The sequence below is a fragment of the Coregonus lavaretus genome (genome assembly GCF_964263955.1).
Source record: "Coregonus lavaretus genome assembly, chromosome: 9".
NCBI lineage: Eukaryota > Metazoa > Chordata > Actinopteri > Salmoniformes > Salmonidae > Coregonus > Coregonus lavaretus.
The window spans coordinates 19,562,778-19,586,703 of record NC_139996.1 but is presented as its reverse complement, the minus strand read 5'-3'; the positions used below and the strand labels follow the sequence as shown (position 1 = coordinate 19,586,703).

General features: G+C 42.4%; 2 protein-coding genes across 2 annotated transcripts in view; one reads left to right on the top strand and one right to left on the bottom strand.

The window, feature by feature from the left end:
- Positions 1-964: 964 nt before the first annotated feature.
- On the top strand, positions 965-11,162 carry LOC311134889 (sarcospan-like; the record flags this gene model as incomplete). Its single annotated transcript, XM_084168654.1, has 3 exons — positions 965-1,018; positions 1,121-1,378; positions 10,803-11,162. 3 exons carry the CDS (start codon positions 965-967, stop codon positions 11,160-11,162), a joined length of 672 nt encoding a protein of 223 aa, XP_084024780.1.
- A 4,674-nt stretch (positions 11,163-15,836) lies between these two features.
- The window catches only part of LOC311135168 (inositol 1,4,5-trisphosphate-gated calcium channel ITPR2-like), a 148,623-nt gene continuing 140,533 nt past the window's right edge, over positions 15,837-23,926 (bottom strand). Inside the window, exons 56-58 of the mRNA XM_084169086.1 lie at positions 22,697-22,858; positions 18,619-18,742; positions 15,837-18,154 (exon numbers count right to left, since the gene is read on the bottom strand). Of these exons, the coding sequence (XP_084025212.1) occupies positions 18,659-18,742; positions 22,697-22,858 (246 nt within the window). The 3' untranslated portion in view covers positions 15,837-18,154; positions 18,619-18,658. The remainder of the gene's footprint in view (positions 18,155-18,618; positions 18,743-22,696; positions 22,859-23,926) is intronic.

Genomic DNA, 23,926 nt, shown 5'->3' with positions numbered 1-23,926 from the left:
TGTGACTTCCTTGTTTTCTTTGTACCCCTCTGTCAAAATTCAATTCAATTACATTATTAAAAGTATTTTTTAAATGCTTATGTCAAGACACATGTACTTTGATTTGTAAAATTACGTTTTATCCAGAGCGACTTACAGTTAGTGAGTGCATACATAAACAAAAAAAGTATGTTTTCATACTGGCCCCCCGTGGAAATCGAACCCACAACCCTGGCGTTGCAAGCGCCATGCTCTACCAACTGAGCTACACAGGGCCCAATCTAAAATCTATTAATAAGTAATGTTATGAAAGATCTGACAATTTAGAGGTTGTGCATTTAATTATTTACTTGAATTTTTAATGTTGCTCTGAAACCATATAATAATGTAATGACTAATTCCATTACTTTGGCATTGCTATTTATTTGGAATAAAACACCCCCAAATTCCTTATACCCTGGAAACTGAACTATAATTGTACTAATTAATCCATGTTTTGATCATTTGAATAGAGGATCAGAGCTACAGTAATGCCCTCACATGTCTCCTGATCACATGACTTCTTCCACTAAATCATGTGACTTTGGCTTCCACCACTTGGCCCAACTGTATGTGTAACGGTGTTGACAAAAGTGATCCAATCGCTCTCATTCGAGAATGACATGGCTGACTTTCTCTGTGCCAATCTTTCTTTAACCCCTAACTGCTTATTGCTTTCTATTTCCGATTACAGCAAACATTATTTCGTTTTCTTTTCTATGTAACTGTCTGATCACAGCAGTGCTTCTGGTCATGTGTTGGAGTCCCCCTTTGTGTCCCCCCCCCTCTCCCCCTCCCCCTCCCCCGCTACCTCCCTTCCTCCCTCCAGGAATCTGCTCTAAATGTTTTCCATATTAGTTCAGCGCCTTCTCTGGTTCCAAATAGCCTAGCAGCAGAGCTGGGCTTATGTTGAGAGGAACCCTGAGCAGGAACGGGAAGGAGGGGCATGGCAGGCAGCAGGGAGAAGGGCATGGTAGCACCCCCGACAGACAGCACCACGGTAAGAGACTGACAAACAAACGAACGGGAAGGGAACGAGAGAGAGAGAGAAAACCACCTCCCGAGAAGCTGAAGAAGAAGTGCTTGTCACATCTCAAGACAGAAGGTGAAGAATGGGAAAAGGGAAGAAGGGATCCAGAGGAGTGGAGAAGAGCGGAGGAGCACCCCCCATCCAGGAGAAGCAGAGGAGGGAGGCCCAGTGCCCAAGGACGCCCACAAGTGCTGTGGCTGTCACTTCCCCCTACTCATCTCCCTGCTGCAGTTGCTGTTGGGGATGGCCATCACAGCCGTGGCCTTCCTCATGGTCAGCATCAGCCCCTCACTCCTGGCCAGGGAGACCCCACACTGGGCCGGCATCCTTGTAAGCATGGACCTGTATGCATGTTCACTCAATATGGCATTGTGCCACTGTTGTAGCTGCATGGGCCTTTGCCTTATCTTTCTCTGGTCCTTATGTCCATCTGACCTCACTACATTATTTTATTTTTTATTTAACTTTTATTTAACTAGGCAAGTCAGTTAAGAACAAATTCTTATTTACAATGACGGCCTACACCAGCCAAACCCGGACGACGCTGGGCCAATTGTGCGCCGCCCTATGGGACTCCCAATCACGGCCGGTTCATAATAAAAGTAATAATAAATACGCAATTAGTAAAGATAACTTGGATATATCCATGGGGTACTAGTACCGAGTCGATGTGCAGGGGTATGAGGTAATTGAGGTAGATACAGTATGTACATATAACTAGGAATAAAGTGACTAGGCAACAGGATATATAATAAACAGTAGCAGCAGTGTATGTGATTAGTCAAAAACGTTAGTGCAATAAAGGTCAATGCAGATAGTCTGGGTAGCTATTTGGTTTACTATTTAACAAACTATTTAGTAATCTTATGGCTTGGGGTAGAAGCTGTTCAGGGTTCTTTTGCTTCCAGACTTGGTGCATCGGTATTGCTTGCCGTGCGGTAGCAGAGAGAACAGTCTATGACTTCGGTGGCTGGAGTCTTTGAACATTTTTAGGGCCGTCCTCTGACACCGCCCGGTGTAGAAGTCCTGGATGGCAGGAAGCTCGACCCCAGTGATGTACTGGGCCGTCGGCATTACCCTCTGTAGCGCATTGCGGTCGGATGCCAAGAAGTTGCCATACCAAGCTGTGATGCAGCCAGTCAAGATGCTCTCAATGGTGCAGCTATAGAACATTTTGAGGATCTGAGGGCCCATGCCAAATCTTTTCAGCCTCCTGAGGGGAAAGAGGCGTTGTCGTGTGTTGGTGTGTGTGGACCATGATAGATCCTTAGTGATGTGAACACAGAGAAACTTAAAGCTCTTGACCAGCTCCACTACAGCCCTGTCGATGTGGATGGGGGCGTGCTTGGCCCTCCTTTTCCTATAGTCCACGATCAGCTCCTTTGTCTTGCTGACGTTGAGTGAGAGGTTGTTGTCCTGGCACCACACTGCCAGATCTCTGACCTCCCTATAGGCTGTCTCATCATCGTCGGTGATCAGGCCTACCACTGTCAATGCAACCTTGTGTATCTACATGCATAGACACTCAGTTCGGCCACTATGGTTACTGTCCTATCCTTTAATCCCTCTGTCCAGCCTCACCTCACTGCTTGACTGTATGCCATGGACACGTGTCCTGATCCTCTACCTACCGTGCCTCCCATGCACTTCACCTACGATAAATGCGTGGACACTGGGTTGTACCGCCTCATCCCCTGGAATGTAGCTGAATGGACTTCTCTTCTACCTTCACTGCATGCATGGCCTAATGATGTACATAAACACATCTATATGACTCTGGCATGGCCACGCAGACACATGTACATATCTCCTCATCTCCATCTTTGTCTGGCATGACTAATTGTTACCGCTTCAGTTTGTATGCCGTATGTCCTTCTGCAAAGACTTTGTCCCTGCTGTATTTCCATCTTGCCCTGACTGCATGTACACATACAGTATACACCTCCATATCTGCCTAGTCTCATCTCTCTATTCACACTTAATCTTACATTAGCTCCATCTAAACTCAAAATTAGGGTTGTTTATCATGCTTTACTGAGTTCCTCTCAGTCTCATTGAACACATTGGGTGACATTCTAAATGTCAACATGTTGACTACTAGCAATTAGCTTGATGTTATTTTCACATTTGCTCCCTCACTCGCTGACTGTTGATTCAATCTATCTCCTAGAAACAGTTAACTGGCTTAAAGGGCTGTAACAAGTTTCAAACTTTCCCCCAACTGTAATCATGGCAAGACTTTGGCATTGTAAAAGTACTTGGCTTGCAGGGAAAACAACAACAAGTCTAGAATGCCAGTCAGCATTATGGTTCTTAGCCTCTTATCTCAATCCTACAGTTAGCTAATGTCTTCAGATAAATAAAGCAAATAATACTGAAAACAATAGAAGGTAACACTTTACCTTATGTTGCAACATTGTATTAACATGTAGTTAGGATTTCCACTGAAGTTTTGCTTAGAAGTAATAAAAATTACATAAGATACATCATTTCCATATTGAATTTTGAATGTTCTCATGCTACAACAAATAATATGTAACTCTATAGAAACTACAATGATGAACGCTTTCAGCCCCAAGGCTATAGAGGCCTACTAATGATAACACAGGGGCCTGACTAGGTGTTTTTCCCTACTATCTATAGCATTGTTTTTCTAGACTATGTATGGTAGTGATTCAACGTTAGATAACATGATTTTGTTAAAGAAATGCTATGTGAGATACTTCACAGTTGCATTTCCGTACAGGAGAAAAACATGTTTTCTTTCAGCTTCCCGTTTGCCCTCATTACAGTGTGTACAGATGTGTGCAATCGCAAGTCTCTGCACACACAGGAAACATCCATCCCGAGTTCCCTCCTCAAGAGACTCACGGCCCGGTGAAAAACACAGTTCACCAACATCCTACAAGAGAATTCTGATTCCCCACCGCTTAAGAACCTGGGGAAAACAATTAAATGAGATGCTGCATGTTAGTCACAAGACTCTAATATGCTCTGAGAGAGGGTGTGTGTCATTGGAAGAGAGGAGGAAAACTGTTTTGCCATAGCAGTGATAATGTTATCAGATGACAAGCTGATGCTGAAAGTGCACAATATTAATAGTGAACTTGGGATGAACAGCTTGAAAAGGGTTGAAGAGGCCCCTCTCAGCAGCAAATAAGACAAGGTTTGCGTGTGTGTGTGTGTGTGTGTGTGGCTTAGGACACCATGGCAACACTTGGTATCAGCAGATCAAATCCTGGGATGGATATCTGTTTATCAGATCTGAATAGATTCAGTTTCCCAATAACACATATGCCATTCAGAAAATAAAATGTACTGGTAACTATTTACTTAAAGCATGCAGGAATAATGCCTAATGATGCAGTTATAATGCAATGTAAGACTTTCATGAGCATGCATGATCTCTTATGTCTTGCCCCTGAGATAATACAAAGAGTGTGCAAAGCTGTCATCAAGGCAAAGGGTGGCTATTTGAAGAACATCAAATATAAAATATATTTTGTTTAACTTTTTTGGTTACTACATGATTCCATATTTACATTTACATTTTAGTCGACACTCTTATCCAGAGCGACTTACAGTTAGTGAGTGCATACATTATATATATATTTATTTTTTTCGTACCCCCTGTGGGAATCGAACCCACAACCCTGGCGTTGCAAACGCCATGCTCTACCAACTGAGCTACATCCCTGCCGGCCATTCCCTCCCCTAACCTGGACGACGCTGGGCCAATTGTGCACCGCCCCATGGGTCTCCCGGTCGCGGCCGTCTACGACAGAGCCTGGATTCGAACCAGGATCTCTAGTGGCACAGCTAGCACAGCAATGCAGTGCCTTAGACCACTGCGCCCCTCGGGATGTGTTATTTCCTTTTTTTTATGTCTTCACTAGTATTCTACAATGTAAAAAATAGTAAAAATAAAGAAAAACCATTGAATGAGTAGGTGTGTCCAAACTTTTGACTGGTAGTGTATATATTATTTATATTTATCAGGGGGTGCTGCAGCACCCTCAGCACCCCTCAGCACCCCTACATCCCGCGGCTTTCCTGTCCAACTGACCAAGACAAACTGCTCTCTCTAATGGGATGATTAGTACTGTTTATAGTTCCATTGCAACAGGCAAGGTCAATGAAGCTCAGATAAAGTATGCGAATTGATTTCAAATACGATTTGAACCAATGTCTGATTGCAGGGTTGTATGGTTGGACCATAAAGGTGATACTGTATGTATAGGGCCATACAGAGAAAAGCAGAACACAGCATGCCTATTGGCAAGGCTCTGTAGGAGGCCTATGGGTAGATGAGCACATTTATTGGCCATACAATGTAGGCAATAATAATACATTGAATTTATAATGTGATTGTCATTGAAAAACTATCTAAAAGTGATACACAAAAACAAGAGACGTGGACAAAAAAGGACACAACTAGACAGGGCCAGTGGCACAGAGAACACAGCTGACGCTACAAGGGACAAAGACAGCAAAGAAAACAGCTATAACTAATGAAATGCCTTCCTAAAGAGGAGGGTTTTAAAGCAATTTTTTAAGGAGGCCAGAGTCTGTGGTCTGGGAGAGCATTCCAGAGGCGCAGGGGTGGTTGAGCAGAAAGCCCGATCCCCCATGGAGCAGAGCTTGGTCCTGGGGACGTGGATTAGCAGGCTATCACGCGACCTAAGGTCGCAGTGGGATTATGGGATAGCAGCAGTTTTTTTTAGGTATTTGTATCAGGATCCTGGCAGCGCTGTTCTGAATGCACTGGAGCTTCTGGAGACTCCTGCCAGGGATCCCGATGAAGAATTAAAGAAGGCCCACCACTGTTTGCCCATTGTGACTGAGCTCCTGGGGAGCAGCGTACAAATATAATATTTTCACAGGTGGACTTCCTCCACTCAAAACGTATGTAGAAGTAGTCTTATAACGTGTATAAAACAGAACAATAAATTGAAAAAGTAATACAATTTACATTTAGTGGTGTAAATGTATGCATCAAAAGATGATCCCTATTTTTGCCTTCTTCATGTTTTCCTAAAGTTCATAGCCTAAGATAACATGTGAGTACAGCTACAGTGGGGAGAACAAGTATTTGATACACTGCCGATTTTGCAGGTTTTCCTACTTACAAAATCCAGAAAATCACATTGTATGATTTTTAAGTAATTCATTTGCATTTTATTGCATGACATAAGTATTTGATACATCAGAAAAGCAGAACTTAATATTTGGTACAGAAACATTTGTTTGCAATTACAGAGATCATACATTTCCTGTAGGTCTTGACCAGGTTTGCACACACTGCAGGAAGGATTTTGGCCCACTACTCCATACAGACCTTCTCCAGATCCTTCAGGTTATGGGGCTGTCGCTGGGCAATACGGACTTTCAGTTCCCTCCAAAGATTTTCTATTGGGTTCAGGTCTGGAGACTGGCTAGGCCACTCCAGGACCTTGAGATGCTTCTTACGGAGCCACTCCTTAGTTGCCCTGGCTGTGTGTTTTGGGTCGATGTCATGCTGGAAGACCCAGCCACGACCCATCTTCAATGCTCTTACTGAGGGAAGGAGGTTGTTGGCCAAGATCTCGCAATACATGGCCCCATCCATCCTCCCCTCAATACGGTGCAGTCGTCCTGTCCCATTTGCAGAAAAGCATCCCCAAAGAATGATGTTTCCACCTCCATGTTTCACGGTTGGGATGGTGTTCTTGGGGTTGTACTCATCCTTCTTCTTCCTCCAAACACGGCGAGTGGAGTTTAGACCAAAAAGCTCTATTTTTGTCTCATCAGACCACATTACCTTCTCCCATTCCTCCTCTGGATCATCCAGATGGTCATTGGCAAACTTCAGACGGGCCTGGACATGCGCTGGCTTGAGCAGGGGGACCTTGCGTGCGCTGCAGGATTTTAATCCATGACGGCGTAGTGTGTTACTAATGGTTTTCTTTGAGACTGTGGTCCCAGCTCTCTTCAGGTCATTGACCAGGTCCTGCCGTGTAGTTCTGGGCTGATCCCTCACCTTTCTCATGATCATTGATGCCCCACGAGGTGAGATCTTGCATGGAGCCCCAGACCGAGGGTGATTGACCGTCATCTTGAACTTCTTCCATTTTCTAATAATTGCACCAACAGTTGTTGCCTTCTCACCAAGCTGCTTGCCTATTGTCCTGTAGCCCATCCCAGCCTTGTGCAGGTCTACAATTTTATCCCTGATGTCCTTACACAGCTCTCTGGTCTTGGCCATTGTGAAGAGGTTGGAGTCTGTTTGATTGAGTGTGTGGACATGTGTCTTTTATAAAGGTAACGAGTTCAAACAGGTGCAGTTAATACAGGTAATGAGTGGAGAACAGGAGGGCTTCTTAAAGAAAAACTAACACGTCTGTGAGAGCCGGAATTCTTACTGGTTGGTAGGTGATCAAATACTTATGTCATGCAATAAAATGCAAATTAATTACTTAAAAATCATGCAATGTGATTTTCTGGATTTGTGTTTTAGTTTCCGTCTCTCACAGTTGAAGAGTACCTATGATAAAAATTACAGACCTCTACATGCTTTGTAAGTAGGAAAACCTGCAAAATCGGCAGTGTATCAAATACTTGTTCTCCCCACTGTATATAAAAGGCTTTGTGAAGCGCTTCTAGCGCGCTTCGGTTCACCACAGTACAATACATCTCATGATGTACTTTAGTTCTCCATATTTCACAGCGGTTTTTAAATAAACATAAACACCATTTCAAATTAAGCAAGCATCAAACGTTACATAATGCTATAAAAGGCGTGAACCAGAGAAAAAATACTGAGCGAATCAGGGCTATGTTACGTAACCTGTGGATTTAGATGAAGGATAAGTGTTATTGGGATTGTACACTGTAATTACATAAACCACACAAAGCCCCTCTCACACATTATCAAGCTGTATTTTTAGACCCCGTTTACATAATGTGGTCATACACAACACATACCCACACAACATGTGGATAAAGGTACAGTGGATGGTAGCTGCAGGGGATTCTCACATGAACACTGTCTACTTTCAGCAGTCAGTCCTCCATTAAAGGGATACTTCCAACTGGAATGTTTTTGTGTGAAAATGAAAGGGGGTCATTTTCTTAATATCTGTTTGACTACATGTAAAATATTGCTGTTTTTAAATATGTACAGACTGGTATGGTGCTGCTGGACATAATGAAAAAGGTTATAAAGTGGTGAAGTACCCCTTTAAGACAGCCCTGCTATGTCTCTCAGGCACAGGTTCTACCTCTGGCCTATAGCCAGGACCTGCATGTATTTATTGGCCGCTGTGCGGGAAGATAATAGTTAGCAGACAAACCTATTTGGATATGGCTAGAGAGTGGGCATACCTCGTTCACTAAGGCTGTGTTTACACAGCCACCCTAAGAATCCAAATAAGATTTTGTTTTCCATATCCAATATTTTTTTTCTGACTGTCCGCACTCAGTTTTACATGTGCCCCATATCAGATTTGCGCATTCACACTGATGTAGCCTCTGAAGTAGCACACGGATGGAATGCTCATTTCCAGTCACTGTTCCTTTACATTTTGGGGTGGTTGTCATGGAAACAGCAGGTCATGAGCAAAGCAAAAAAATCTGATCCGAGCATCCAGACAGAGGTCGCATATGGATCATCGGGTTTGTATCAGGATTCAGATCCACATATAGAGGTGGTTTGAATCAAAAGTCAAAAGATCATATTCCATTTGTTTTTTTGCTGTTTACACATTAGGGAAAAGACAACTGGAGTTGTACAGTGGGGAAAAAAAGTATTTAGTCAGCCACCAATTGTGCAAGTTCTCCCACTTAAAAAGATGAGAGAGGCCTGTAATTTTCATCATAGGTACACGTCAACTATGACAGACAAATTGAGAAGAAAGAAATCCAGAAAATCACATTGTAGGATTTTTAATGAATTTATTTGCAAATTATGGTGGAAAATAAGTATTTGGTCACCTACAAACAAGCAAGATTTCTGGCTCTCACAGACCTATAACTTCTTCTTTAAGAGGCTCCTCTGTCCTCCACTCATTACCTGTATTAATGGCACCTGTTTGAACTTGTTATCAGTATAAAAGACACCTGTCCACAACCTCAAACAGTCACACTCCAAACTCCACTATGGCCAAGACCAAAGAGCTGTCAAAGGACACCAGAAACAAAATGGTAGACCTGCACCAGGCTGGGAAGACTGAATCTGCAATAGGTAAGCAGCTTGGTTTGAAGAAATCAACTGTGGGAGCAATTATTAGGAAATGGAAGACATACAAGACCACTGATAATCTCCCTCGATCTGGGGCTCCACGCAAGATCTCACCCCGTGGGGTCAAAATGATCACAAGAACGGTGAGCAAAAATCCCAGAACCACACGGGGGGACCTAGTGAATGACCTGCAGAGAGCTGGGACCAAAGTAACAAAGCCTACCATCAGTAACACACTACGCCGCCAGGGACTCAAATCCTGCAGTGTCAGACGTGTCCCCCTGCTTAAGCCAGTACATGTCCAGGCCCGTTTGAAGTTTTCTAGAGTGCATTTGGATGATCCAGAAGAGGATTGGGAGAATGTCATATGGTCAGATGAAACCAAAATATAACTTTTTGGTAAAAACTCAACTCGTCGTGTTTGGAGGACAAAGAATGCTGAGTTGCATCCAAAGAACACCATACCTACTGTGAAGCATGGGGGTGGAAACATCATGCTTTGGGGCTGTTTTTCTGCAAAGGGACCAGGATGACTGATACGTGTAAAGGAAAGAATGAATGGGGCCATGTATCGTGAGATTTTGAGTGAAAACCTCCTTCCATCAGCAAGGGCATTGAAGATGAAACATGGCTGGGTCTTTCAGCATGACAATGATCCCAAACACACCGCCCGGGCAACGAAGGAGTGGCTTCGTAAGAAGCATTTCAAGGTCCTGGAGTGGCCTAGCCAGTCTCCAGATCTCAACCCCATAGAAAATCTTTGGAGGGAGTTGAAAGTCCGTGTTGCCCAGCGACAGCCCCAAAACATCACTGCTCTAGAGGAGATCTGCATGGAGGAAATGGCCAAAATACCAGTAACAGTGTGTGAAAACCTTGTGAAGACTTACAGAAAACGTTTGACCTGTGTCATTGCCAACAAACTACAAACAAACTTTTGTTATTGACCAAATACTTATTTTCCACCATAATTTGCAAATAAATTCATTAAAAATCCTACAATGTGATTTTCTGGATTTTGTTATTTCATTTTGTCTGTCATAGATGACGTGTACCTATGATGAAAATTACAGGCCTCTCTCATCTTTTTAAGTGGGAGAACTTGCACAATTGGTGGCTGACTAAATACTTTTTTTCCCCACTGTATGTCTTTACTCCGCTTACTGTAACACATTAAATGACTGAATGGCGTGACATTTATACCACATAATTTGAAAGTCAAAATATCAGATTACATTCGTTTTTTTTGCTGTCATTGTAATTTAATGTGTTACAGAAAGCGGCGTAAAGACATAAAACTCCAGTTGTCTTAGTGTAGACAACTAGGGTCATGTTCAGTAGGCTCCAACAGAGAAAATGCTTTGAAACAGTGTTGTTATTGGTAGTCTGTCCTCTGTTTCAAGTAATTTCATTGCATGCCTGCTGAACATGACCCTGCTGTTGTCCTCCAGGACAATGATGACCTCCCTCTAAGTATTTATCCCCCACCCTGGAATCCCCACTAGATATTCTATGCTACACTAAACTCTTCTCCTTCAGCTGCTGTACTTCATCCTGTGCACCGTGGGCCTTGTCCTCTCTGTCCTGGTCATGGCCTTCTCTGGCCACCACTACGCCCAGACCAACGGCTTCAGCTGCCTGCAGGTGGGCGACGACTGCGTGTGCACCCTGGACCCTCACGACCCTATCGCCAGGACCTTCACCTACACGGAGGTCAGCGACTGCAGAGAGGTCACTGGCACCCTGAAGCTGTACTTCCTGCTTCAGGTTGCCTTGAACCTGACCCAAGCACTGGTGTGTGCCCTGGGGGCCTTCGTCATGTGGAAGCACCGATACCAAGTGTTCTTCGTGGGGCTGCAGATGGGCTCGCCCTCCTTCCAGCACTGGCAGAAGGTCTGATGGGATTAGGAATAAGAGGCCCATGATGAGTAAGCCCATGATGATGCCACTATTGAGGGTAGAGTATTGAGCGATCAGCCAATCAGAATCTTCACTCATTCTACTCAAATGGACAGATGTATTACACAAAACCTTTTGGTGTGTGCATAAGTGTGTTTAGGTTGTTTTCAATCATATTTACATTTTGCGGTGGTTGACGTTTTCTATAATGGCTTTTTGAACAACTTCTATATACTGTGTGGATTACGTTGTACTCGTAGTTGTCAATGCTACATGAGATATTTCTAATAGATGAATAAAAGATGCCAAACTACCAAAGGGGTACTCGAACGGACAGCTGGACTGCGCCATCCGAAGAGGGAAATTCTGTTTACATGGCTCATTGGCTAATTCAGCAGGACAGTGTCCCACTCCCTTCAATAGTGAAGACAGTACGCTAAATCAGTTGTCTCAAGTTGAGAGAGATTTGCCTTATGCAAAATAAACTTTTGTGGTTCATAAATCACACGACACAACCGGAGACTAGAGCAGAATGAGAAAGAGAAATGTGAGGCATTCGCGTTAACTAGTGGTGGGTGGTAATATGGTAATTACTGTACAATACAGATACTATGGTCAACTCTTTGTACATAATACATGAAGAGAAAGGTTTGAAAACAGAGAAATCTGTTTAATCTTCAATAGATGCCTTATTACTGGGGATTTAAGTGGTGAGTGTTTTAAAGTAATTTACATGCACATTAAAGAAAGAACTACTGCCAATGTTCAGTTGTACATTTTCTATGCCTTTTAGCTTAGACACATTTACTTTGAATAAATGGCGTTGACTTTTAAGTCCTTGAATCCCAGTTTTATTATGTGTGTCACATGCAATCCTACTTCTACTGTTTCTTAACTCAATTCTGAAATACTGTCTGTGAAAAATATGTGAATGAATAAATGCGTTTTGCCTTGGAGCTACAGTACCACACCTAGCTATCACTGAAGACAGCAGACAGCTGTCGAGGGAAGCATAATAACTATCTGAGCCGGAGTCTTTTCATTCCATCACTGGAAGGGATAAGGGGTCTGTGTCTCTCACCATACCCCTCCAAGGGAAAAACGTGACACCACCAGACATTTTGGACTGCAAAAATACACTACAGCAGCGTGTTATCAGATTAAGTGAGAAAGTTAGATGGCATTAGAAGGCCTGGGCCTTGTTCATTAGACACCAAACGGATGAAAACAAACTGAAACCGGGAGGGACTACATCGTTTTCTCATTTTGTTATGGTGTGCCCTAATGAAAACAGCCCTGATGTTTGTGGTGTTTATGATTGGCCCGAGGGTGTATGAACTACCATGTGACCATACCGCCTCATCATCCCCACAGCATGACATAGGAAGTAACATGCAGCCCATCACGAGGGAAGTGTATTTATACAACTGGCAGTAAAGATGTCTTTCCCTCCCACAAAATCTGTTTTTCTTCCTTTGAAAACACAAACACCTGCTTGAAATTGCCATAGATCTGTGAGGGGTAAAAACAGATATCTGATCTGGTGTCCTGTACATTTCTTCAGAGCCTTTGAGAGGGGAGATGATTGTAGGAGATCAATGAGGTGATCAATTACTTTATTGGATCAACCTTCACTTACAGTGGGAGCAGAACACTTTCAAGTAACTCTAAAATTAAATGAAAACAAGCTAAATCACCAATGTGTGACTCTGATACAATTCTGTTATTGAGACGCTTCACTTCAGTAATGGCCACATGCACCTGGCATAACTCAAATGGTCAAAATAACCTGTCAACATTATTTGAAAACAAGAACAAACAACAAAATCTCCAGTTGCTCAACATAGCATTTGAAAATACTTTTTATTTTGTCACACTGCAACATCTAAAACACCTGCTTCCAACAACCATTCAATAAACCCAACATCCAATCATTAGCGTGACTCAGTCCCAGAGGTGTTTGTGGCATAACGTCCTGTTTATTGTCCTACTAATATTGGGTGGGTCCGAGTTCACCCTGACGGAACAACATGTGACTTTGGGCGGGGACTGCCAGTGTCGAGAGATTCAAAGATGGCCGGTGTCCAATTGTGTCTAAGGTTGTGAACATTAGCAACACACACAGCTCACGTGCACACATCGTGTTGTTCTCATGCACAAAACGTGTAGAATGTTCACTGTAGAATGGACAACGGAAATACAGTGCACCTGGCCCAATCCACTACTATTGAACCCTGTCATAGACATATCAGAGACTAAGAATTCTAAGAGTCATTCTAATTCCAGCCAGTTCCTCAGAATCATAAGAGTCATAAGTGTACAGTAAGAGACATTGACCTGGAAGTGGTTACTCATTTACATTACATCAGTATGTTCTCAGACTCAGACTATGAGCAGCACTAGACAGTGGAGAGACTACTTTCTGGTCCAGAGCAGCACCTTACACCACTACAGTACTAGCTACTGTACAATACAGTAGTCCACTGGCAGTTAGGACATGTCCAACAGAAGCAGGTACAAAGCAGTACATTAACTATGGCGGTATCTGCCCTGCCATTTTAATTATATGAGAAAAAATGTGAGAATTTTCCTGCCTTGCTCAGTGACAGCTGTGGGTTATTATGGCACCTCGTGCAGCTACTTTTAACGGCTGACTCACAGAGGCGGTGTGAGCAAACACAGCCCCGCCAGAGTCAACACTAACAGAACATAACCAGGCCATCTCTGGACATGAGCCCTGTCCTATTTTTTTTTTAGCATACAATATAGCTCAGTATTTGTATTATTTATTTTATACAGTCTTTTTTGCTCATATTTAACAAGGGTGCCAATAATTTTGGATTCAACTGTATTCCCATTAGTCATTCATCTTGAGCTTTCCAAACAGGCTAAAGAGGAAAATGACTAATGATAATGCTGACCCAAAGTCAACATCAGGCTTCTAATGTGTGTTAACTAGCTGTTCTTATCTAGTTAATGAGATGGAAGAAGCAGAATAGTTGCAGTGTGATCAGGGCTAATTAAAGCATGATGTTAACTGTGAACGTTGATCAATAGCAGATGACCGCAGGATCTGACCATGAGGTGGAATGTGACACTGTGTAACACTTATAATTCACTGTATCACAATTCCAGTGGGTCAGAAGTTTACATACACTATAAACAGCTTGGAAAATTCCAGAAAATGATGTCATGGCTCTAGAAGCTTCTGATAGGATAATTGACATCATTTGAGTCAAGTGGAGGTGTACCTGTGGATGTATTCCAAGGACTACCTTCAAACTCGGTGCCTCTTTGCTTGACATCATGGGAAAATCAAAAGAAATTAGCCAAGACCTCAGACTTTTTTTGTAGACCTCCACAAGTCTGGTTCATCCTTGGGAGCAATTTCCAAACGCCTGAAGGTACCACGTTCATCTGTACAAACAATAGTACGCAAGTATAAACACTATGGGACCACGCAGCCGTCATACCGCTCAGGAAGGAGACGCGTTCTGTCTCCTAGAGATAAACGTACTTTGGTGCGAAAAGTGCAAATCAATCCCAGAACTACAGCAAAGGACTTTGTGAAGATGCTGGAGGAAACAGGTACAAAATTATCTATATCCACAGTAAAACGAGTCCAATATCGACATAACCTGAAAGGCCACTCAGCAAGGAAGAAGCCACTGCTCCAAAACCGCCATAAAAAAGCCAGACTACGGTTTGCAACTGCACATGGGGACAAAGATCGTATTTTTTGGAGAAATGTCCTCTGGTCTGATGAAACAAAAATATAACTATTTGGCAATAATGACCATCGTTATGTTTGGAGGAAAAAGGGGGATGCTTGCAAGCCGAAGAACACCATCCCAACCGTGAAGCACGGGGTGGAAGCATCATGCTGTGGGGGTGCTTTGCTGCAGGAGGGACTGGTGCACTTCACAAAATAGATGGCATCATGAGGAAGGAAAATTATGTGGATATATTGAAGCTACATCTCAAGACATCAGTCAGGAAGTTAAAGCTTGGTCGCAAATGGGTCTTCCAAATGGACAATGACCCCAAGCATACTTCCAAAGTTGTGGCAAAATGGCTTAAGGTCAACAAAGTCAAGGTATTGGAGTGGCCATCACAAAGCCCTGACCTCAATCCTATAGAACATTTTTGGGCAGAACTGAAAAAGCGTGTGCAAGCAAGGAGGCCTACAGACCTGACTCAGTTACACCAGCTCTGTCAGGAGGAATGGGCCAAAATTCACCCAACTTATTGTGGGAAGCTTGTGGAAGGCTACCCGAAACATTTGACCCAAGTTAAACAATTTAAAGGCAATGCTACCAAATACTAATTGAGTGTACGTAAACTTCTGACCCACTGGGAATGTGATGAAAGAAATAAAAGCTGAAATAACTCACTCTACTATTATTCTGACATTTCACATTCTTAAAATAAAGTGGTGATCCTAACGGACCTAAAACAGGGAATTTGTACTAGGATTAAATGTCAGGAATTGTGAAAAACTGAGTTTAAATGTATTTGGCTAAGGTGTATGTAAACTTCCGACTTCAACTGTATGTGTGTACTGTGTGTGGGTGTGTAGGTGGCCCACAACGGTAAGACAAACATTAATTTCAACCCCTAGAAGGCTGACTAAATACACAGAGACAGTGATCAACTCAAGGCAAAAACATCCAGTCATAGATTATCATAGATTTATTACAATAACATCTGAACAACATAAAACACACTGTATCTGTTTACAGAAAAGTGTCAAAGGGCATTCCCCTCTGAAGTGCGTACATACTCTCATACTGTCATGTGATTGCATAACATAAAAACTTTTAAACATACAAGTTTTATACACACATATTAAATTGCATTCCATGTGACTGAGTTACATGGCTGAGTTACAAGAGTTAAAAACGACAACAGAAAATCGCTTGACCAATTGGCAACAAATTTGGTATATAGCATCTATGGATGTCTTAAACACAATATTTTCCAAGACTCTAGCTCAAACAACATCGCTGCTATAAGCCAATGAGCTTGCATGATTGTTTTTTCCTGTTAAACAGTGCCACCATGCGGCCAAACCGAATCATACTCTACAAGTTAACTACACCCACATCCCTGAGCGTGTGTGCCAAATTTCATCACTCTGAGTCAAACAGATCAAGAAATATAATCATGTGCCCCTGATAGTGCCACTGTGTGGTCGATCTGAATGTGCTTGCATATGTTGAGTTTTGACAGTGTTTGGAACATTTGTATGAAGTTTTTACAATACAAATAACTGTGTCTGATTTATATGCATTTATGTGCCAGGTCACGCCCACTTAAATGTTTATTGTTGTTTGAGATGCTATCCTGGAAAATATTGCTCTGAGAGACCTTGGTCCATAGATGCCATGTATCAAGTTTCGTACAGATCAGTCATTCGATGCCAGAGGAGTAGCGTTTTAAATGTTTATCAAAACAATTGTGGAAAATCCATCATGGCGAACCTTGTGAGTCATTGAGGCAAATTTGTTCCTTGTGAGGAGAGGGACATATGTACTGAATTTCATGACTCTAGCTCAAACGGGGTAAGGAACATGACCTTTAAAAGTTTGCATCTTCAATCGCTTGTTATAACGCCACCGTGATGCCAATTCACATGGCATTGCTTGACAGGGTATGGGGCCCATGGGCCTTTACCATCTCACAGGAATATACTTATTAATTTTCCTTGGCGGAAGAAGACGTATAATAATGAACGCCAACAAATACAATAGGGCATCTCACAGCTTCACTGCTTGAACCCCTAACAAACTAAGAGAATGATCATTACAGTATGAGATGAGTTGATGTCCATGGTGGTGTCCCAAATGGCACCCTATTTCCTATGTAGTGCCCTACTTTTTACCAGGGCCCAGAGGCACCTACTTGAGCTGTCTGGGCCCTGGTCAAAATAAGGCCACTACATAGGAAATAGGGTGCCATTTGGGATGCACGTCACGATTACAGTATGAGCAAACATCTCTATCAACATGAGTGAGTTAATAAGACTATCTACTGTATTGGACACAAGCACATGATTTTCAATCAGTCCTCCTGACTACATTCTGTACCAATATAGGATTTATGACTCAATGCATTTCAAGTAAATTCCGCACAGATAATCAGATTATCTTCATATACATTTTCTTTTCATTATGTTATTTATAGATTATGTACAACATGCGTAGAAAGTCATGTAATGCGGTGCAGGGATTGCATTATCATTGAGGACACTTCACTGAGAGAAAAGGCGATAACACTTTACTTGAACTCGTCGTAAACATGCCGTGAAGCTTCATAGCATAAGGCTAAATACCACAATACATGTAAATATGTGTCATAACATTGTCATAGTATATCCTGGAGACCTGACACATGCTATGAAGCTTTACGACATGTTAATGAAACTGGTATGAAGCATTATGAGTTCAAGTAAAGTGTTAACAAAAAGGCAAAGTAACATCACAGGCAAATCCGTTTCTCCAGTTGTATGTTAACATTTTTTTAAAGTGCAGGATATTGAGAACATTGACTATCATGGTCATTATGATTGAGATGATGAAGCAATGTTACCACAACGCAGCCAGGCGGTAAGTTGATCAATGTTCCGTTTCTATTCCAAAGTAAAAAAATGTAATACTCCAGTTATGTTCACAAGTTAACAGGTCATATTAAAACATACCCAAAGAGAATAGCCTGGTCCCACATCTGTTTGTGCGGCCTTGCCAACTCCTATTATCATTGTCATAGGAGTTGGCAAGACCGCACAAACAGATCTGAGACCAGGCTAGGAAGAAAATACTTCACCTTAAAGTTACACGTACACCCTTTCACAAGAGGGCCTATCAGTAATACAAGGAGCAGCCCCTTTAAAGTCCAAAGAGAACTGAACAATACCAACCCAATGTACTAATACCTGACCTGCGTATAGCCCAGTCTCTGTCTTCATCTTAGTCTCAGACAGACACAGTGCACTGAGAATAAAGAAGGAAGAGCATGGGTGCCCACAAGGCCACCGTACTTAACCTTTTACCATCTCCCATGACCTCCAGTCTGCAGGCAGTCTGCCATAGTGACACTGGCCAATGTGTGGCATGCCTGGCATCTCATTCAGAGGCTCACTCAGAGCAGCAGGACTGATATGGGATGATCAGAATGACTGTGCAGCTTGTGCTGTCCTAAAGGCGCACATCACTGTACTGTTCTATGTGAGAGGGTGATGCTGGGTGAGGAGTCAGTACACTGTCTAAGAACAAGGCACTGTTTGCTTTGAATACAAGGCACTGTTTGCTTTGAATACAAAGCAGTGTTTGAGTAAAGTATGCGTGTGAGCCAGTGGCCGTTGGCCCCATAAATCTGATAACATTGTGTGGGTGCGTGTGTGTACTGTATGCACATTTTGTGTGTGTGTGTACGTATTTGTGGTCCCTTTCTGTACCTCCAGCAGTGTTCTCTGTTATCAGGGGGCCCCAGGCCCCTCAGTGTGCTGGGATGTGGTGGTTGTTGACCCCAGCAGGCCCCAGGAAGCCCATCATCTGTTTATTCTTCCTCTGCTCTGTCATCTGGGTAGAAAAGAAGGAAAGAACAACATTCAATATACGCTACACACAGCTTTGCCAGTTTGGGCAGTTTTCAATTAAATCTGGCAACATTGCCTAAAAACAGTCAGTCAGCCCAGGTTACACCTACAGTAATCTAGGAACCGAGAACCAAATCTTGGCTTCATTAGTTTGCCTAAATCTTTTACAATTTGTCAGATAGTTCCTAAATTGAAATGTGGTCTAATGTCCAAAGGAGTCCATTTGAGATGATGTCGAATTTTACAGGATAGCCTTTCACTGTCTTTAGTTTACAGTTCATTACAAGGGTCCTGATATTCATCATTGGTGAGAATAAACACCATGTACCGGTATCTGTAATCTCTTGTACTGAAGACCTGGCTCAGCTCTCAGCTTTCACACATCTGTCCTTAACCGTTAACACTGTGGGAATTTGCCTAGGGAGGGCTAAATTGAAATGTTTCTTACAGAATAAATATTAAATGCATAAGCATGGTAGCAATCGAAAGGGAACAGTTTGGAGATTATGGTGAAATTATTAAACCAAAGTTGAGGACAACAATTAACCTGACAAGACAATCCAAACATTACCCTGTTGATTTTATGTGCATTTTATATTTACTGTACTTTTTGCCGCATTTGTTGATAATGAAATCTGAAAATACTCTGAATACATTCAGTAACATGATAAGAAAATTCCTGGAAAATGTGGGGTAGGTGCAACATAAGGCAAAAAAGGGTTTGAGTGAGAGGACTAACTGGTCTCTCCAAGTGGCCACACACCTCTCCAAAGTGTGCACAATACAAAATAGTTGTTTTGTTTGGAGCACAACCCTGCATCCAAGCCATTACACAATTACTGTTGTTGTTTACGCAATCCAAAAACTGCCCATTATAAATCACAATCTGGGTCAGGTGGGCATCATGTTCAATTTAGGTCAGGTCGGCATCTTGTTCTATTGCCAACATGACTAGCTAAGCTATAAAATACGATCTTACAGTGTTAAGCTTTCACAAGGCAATTCAGAGAAACATATCATCATTTTGGTGAGCATAGAAAGAAATAATGAGTGCATTCAGGTGTGTGTTCCGTGGCGAATTTTCTTCACAATAGACAAACATAGGCTCATTCTGTTCAGAACAACCCAGGGTATGTTCTGTACATCAAAACATAAGTGACCATAAACATTGACACTGTATATGGCCTTAAGTAAGCATTTCATTGTTAGTCTACACCTGTTGTTTATGAAGCATGTGACGAATAAAATGTTATATGACATGAGTTTTTGATAAGGATATGTGAAGAGCAAATTTGGACATCTGCTGTTTGGCTTGCTTGTATGACATCAAAGCGGTATTTATTATAATCCTCAATGACACATCTTTCAAAATACATAAAGTCCTCTACAGTCACAGCATTTCCCTCATTCAGACAACAAAACATATGCAACTTCTTGTCGCGTGCGGTGCTCAAGTTCAGAATGTTTATCAGTCAAAACCCATACAGCGCTGTGAAGCGCAGAGCCAGAGCTCTGATGTCATGTATAGCATGTTACTGTAGAGCTTATCAGTGACCAAATCTGCTGTTTTAAAGGGCCAAATAGCCTCGATTTCCTGTCTTCCATATTCGCCCTGCTCTATGTAATATTTCAGAAACAATTGTCTGACTTGTGAGGCAAGTCCTTAACAACCCTCCTAGGTAAACATAGTACTGTCTGTGATACCATGAACACCAGCACTTTGATCGTTCGGAACCACATCAACACGACTCATGTCCTGTTCCAGCTCTGTTTTTACCATGAAGTTGTTTTCTCTTTCTGAGTATAAGAGGGCTGTGTTCACAAACAACATCCATGAGTTCCAGCTCGCTATTTACCAAGGTTGTTATTTTCTCTATCAGATGTTTGTTGTTCACACACACATCTAGGCAGCAGAGGAACACACAAGGAGAGGTCTGTGACTGCCTTGGGATCACATGCAGGAGAGGCAGGTGATGGTGATGATGTGGTTGTGATGATCTGGTGATGTTGTTGTGATGATGTTGTTGTGATAATCAGGTGATAGTGAAGTTGTTGTGATGATCAGGTGATGGTGAAGTTGTTGTGAAGATCAGGTGATGGTGATGTTGTGATGATCAGGTGATGGTGATGTTGTTGTGATGATCAAGTGATGGTGATGTTGTGATGATCAGGTGATGGTGATGTTGTTGTGATGATCAGGTGATGTTGTGATGATCAGGTGATGTTGTTGTGATGATCAGGTGATGTTGTTGTGATGATCAGGTGATGTTGTTGTGATGATCAGGTGATGTTGTGATGATCAGGTGATGTTGTTGTGATGATCAGGTGATGGTGCTGTTGTTGTGATGATCAGGTGATAGTGATGTTGTTGTGATGATCAAGTGATGGTGATGTTGTTGTGATGATCAGGTGATGGTGATGTTGTTGTGATGATCAGGTGATGGTGATGCTGTTGTGATGATCAGGTGATGGTGATGCTGTTGTAATGACCAGGTGATGTTGTTATGGTGATCAGGTGATGTTGTTGTGATGATCAGGTGATGTTGTTGTGATGATCAGGTGATGTTGTTGTGATGATCAGGTGATGGTGATGTTGTTGTGATGATGATGTTGTTGTGATGTTGTTGTGATGATGATGTTGTTGTGATGATCAGGTGATGTTGTGATGATCAGGTGATGGTGATGTGATGATCAGGTGATGGTGATGCTGTTGTAATGATCAGGTGATGTTGTTGTGATGATCAGGTGATGTTGTGATGATCAGGTGAGGTTGTTGTGATGATCAGGTGATGGTGATGTTGTTGTGATGATCAGGTGATGGTGAAGTTGTTGTGATGATGAGATTATGGTGATGTTGTTGTGATGATGATGTTGTTGTGATGATCAGGTGATGTTGTGATGATCAGGTGATGTTGTTGTGATGATCAGGTGATGGTAATGTTGTGATGATGAGGTGATGGTGATGTTGTTGTGATGATGATGTTGTTGTGATGATCAGGTGATGGTGATGTTGTTGTGATGATGAGGTGATGGTGATGTTGTTGTGATGATCAGGTGATGGTGATGTTGTTGTGATGATCAGGTGATGGTGATGTTGTTGTGATGATCAGGTGATGGTGATGTTGTTGTGATGATCAGGTGATGGTGATGTTGTTGTGATGATCAGGTGATGGTGATGTTGTTGTGATGATCAGGTGATGTTGTTGTGATGATCAGGTGATGGTGAGTGATGAGATCTGTCACACTACTTGCTGCACACGACTAGTCAGCCCAAGGTCAGGGAGGGAAATGGCATCGTACATAAAGGCATGATAACCTCAGAGAAAATGACAAGTGCATGTGAACGGACAGGAATGATAGGCCATTGTGATGTGCGTGAGTAGACCCATGGTGATCTGTGCCTTGGGTTGTCATGAAGGAGTTGAGAGCCTCTTGGTCAGAGAGGAGAGAGAGATGGCTGTATGGTTGAGGATTGAAACTACAGGGTTGCTGATTTCAATCCCTGGTTAAAAAAATATGTACTGGAATCAAATGTAACTTTGAATAATACACTAAGTTAAAGATAGTGGAAGGCTGATTGCATAGATATGTTCCTCAAGGGCCACAGTGGATGCTGGTTTTGGTTCTGAACTTTTAAAGGGATACAAATGAAGAAAGTCCATAGCGTGTGGACTAAACTCTGAACAAACAATGAAATCCATTGATCAGTTAAGTGCTAGGGACACCCACAAAATCAACAGGACGGTGGCCCTCGAATACCGACTGTGTTCATAAGGCACCAAGCACTCAAACATGGACTGAAACGGGGAAAGACTATTTGGACTTATCCAATAAGAAGCGCTCATCAAACATTGCGTGCCACAATGAACACGACACTGGAGTTGTGCGGCCCTGTTCAGTGTCTAAATGAATGCCTTGTTCAATGACAGTACCGTACCTGATCCTTTAGCTCGGACAGCTGGGAGGACAGCAGGGACACCAGTGTGACGGTGCTGTCCAGTTTCTCCTGCAGGGAGCGCATCTCGTTCTGCTCACCGTCCCCCTCGCTGCTCACCAGGGACATGGCCCGCATCCGGGGGAACCAGTCCAGGTTCTTCTCCTGGAGAGAGAGGGGGAGGAAGAGAGAGAGAGGAAGAAAGAGAGGGGATATTCATGTATTTACATAGCAGATTCAAAGTTAAAACCAGAGGTAGAGAGAGGGTAAGAAACGGTAAGAGAGCAGCAATATAGAGACAGGGGAGAAGTTAAGAAACAATGATAAGAGGAGGGAAAAGTGAAGGTTAAGGTGATGAGGGGAGGCGAGGGGAGGGGAGAGAAAGGGGGAAACCTAAAGAGAGGAGAGGAAAAGTGTGAGAGGGAGGGCAAGGGAAAACAATGATATATGAAGACAGAGACAGGCTGACAGACAGACAGACAGACAGACAGACAGACAGAGGGAGCCAGGAACAGAATGTGAAAGAGAGGAAGGTGGGATGGGGAGTGAGAACCAATGTCGTATATAAACCCTGAATTGCTGATGCTATGTATTGGCCAATGAGAGGGCTTGAAACCACCGGTTGGCCATATTGGCACACCCCAGAAGCAGTCCTCCATAGCAATGAATGGAATTCTACTGTATTTCAATTAAATGTTTCAAGGACCAAATTACATGTATTTATGTATTTTGTTGTTGTAGTGGGGACAGTAACATTAGAACTTTGTTAAAATTATTAAGGAAAATGTTTATATATATTTTTTCATTTTTGTTTAATGTTTAGCTCACTTATCATTTAAAATTATACATTAAGGTGTCTGTAATAGAATAAACGTGGCAAAAACAAATGCCATATAAATATATATATATTTTTTACAATACAAAACATCCACGACAACATAAAGACACATAAAAACATCCACAACATCACCCCTGCCCAGACCCACCATATATATTTTGAAATGTAACTCTTGCAGGAAAACCACATCTGCTGACAATCTCTAAGTGTTCAAGAACCATATGCTCCCCCCATCATGGAGCATGTGTACATTCCATGTAATAAGTTGGATTTTGTTGGTCTTTACTTGTATAAAATCTAAAGTTAACATTGTCTGTTCCGTCTGTCACTGAAGAACCAGTTAAAACATTTTAGCAGACATGTCGTATGAGGGTGGTGGGCATTCCATGAAATGG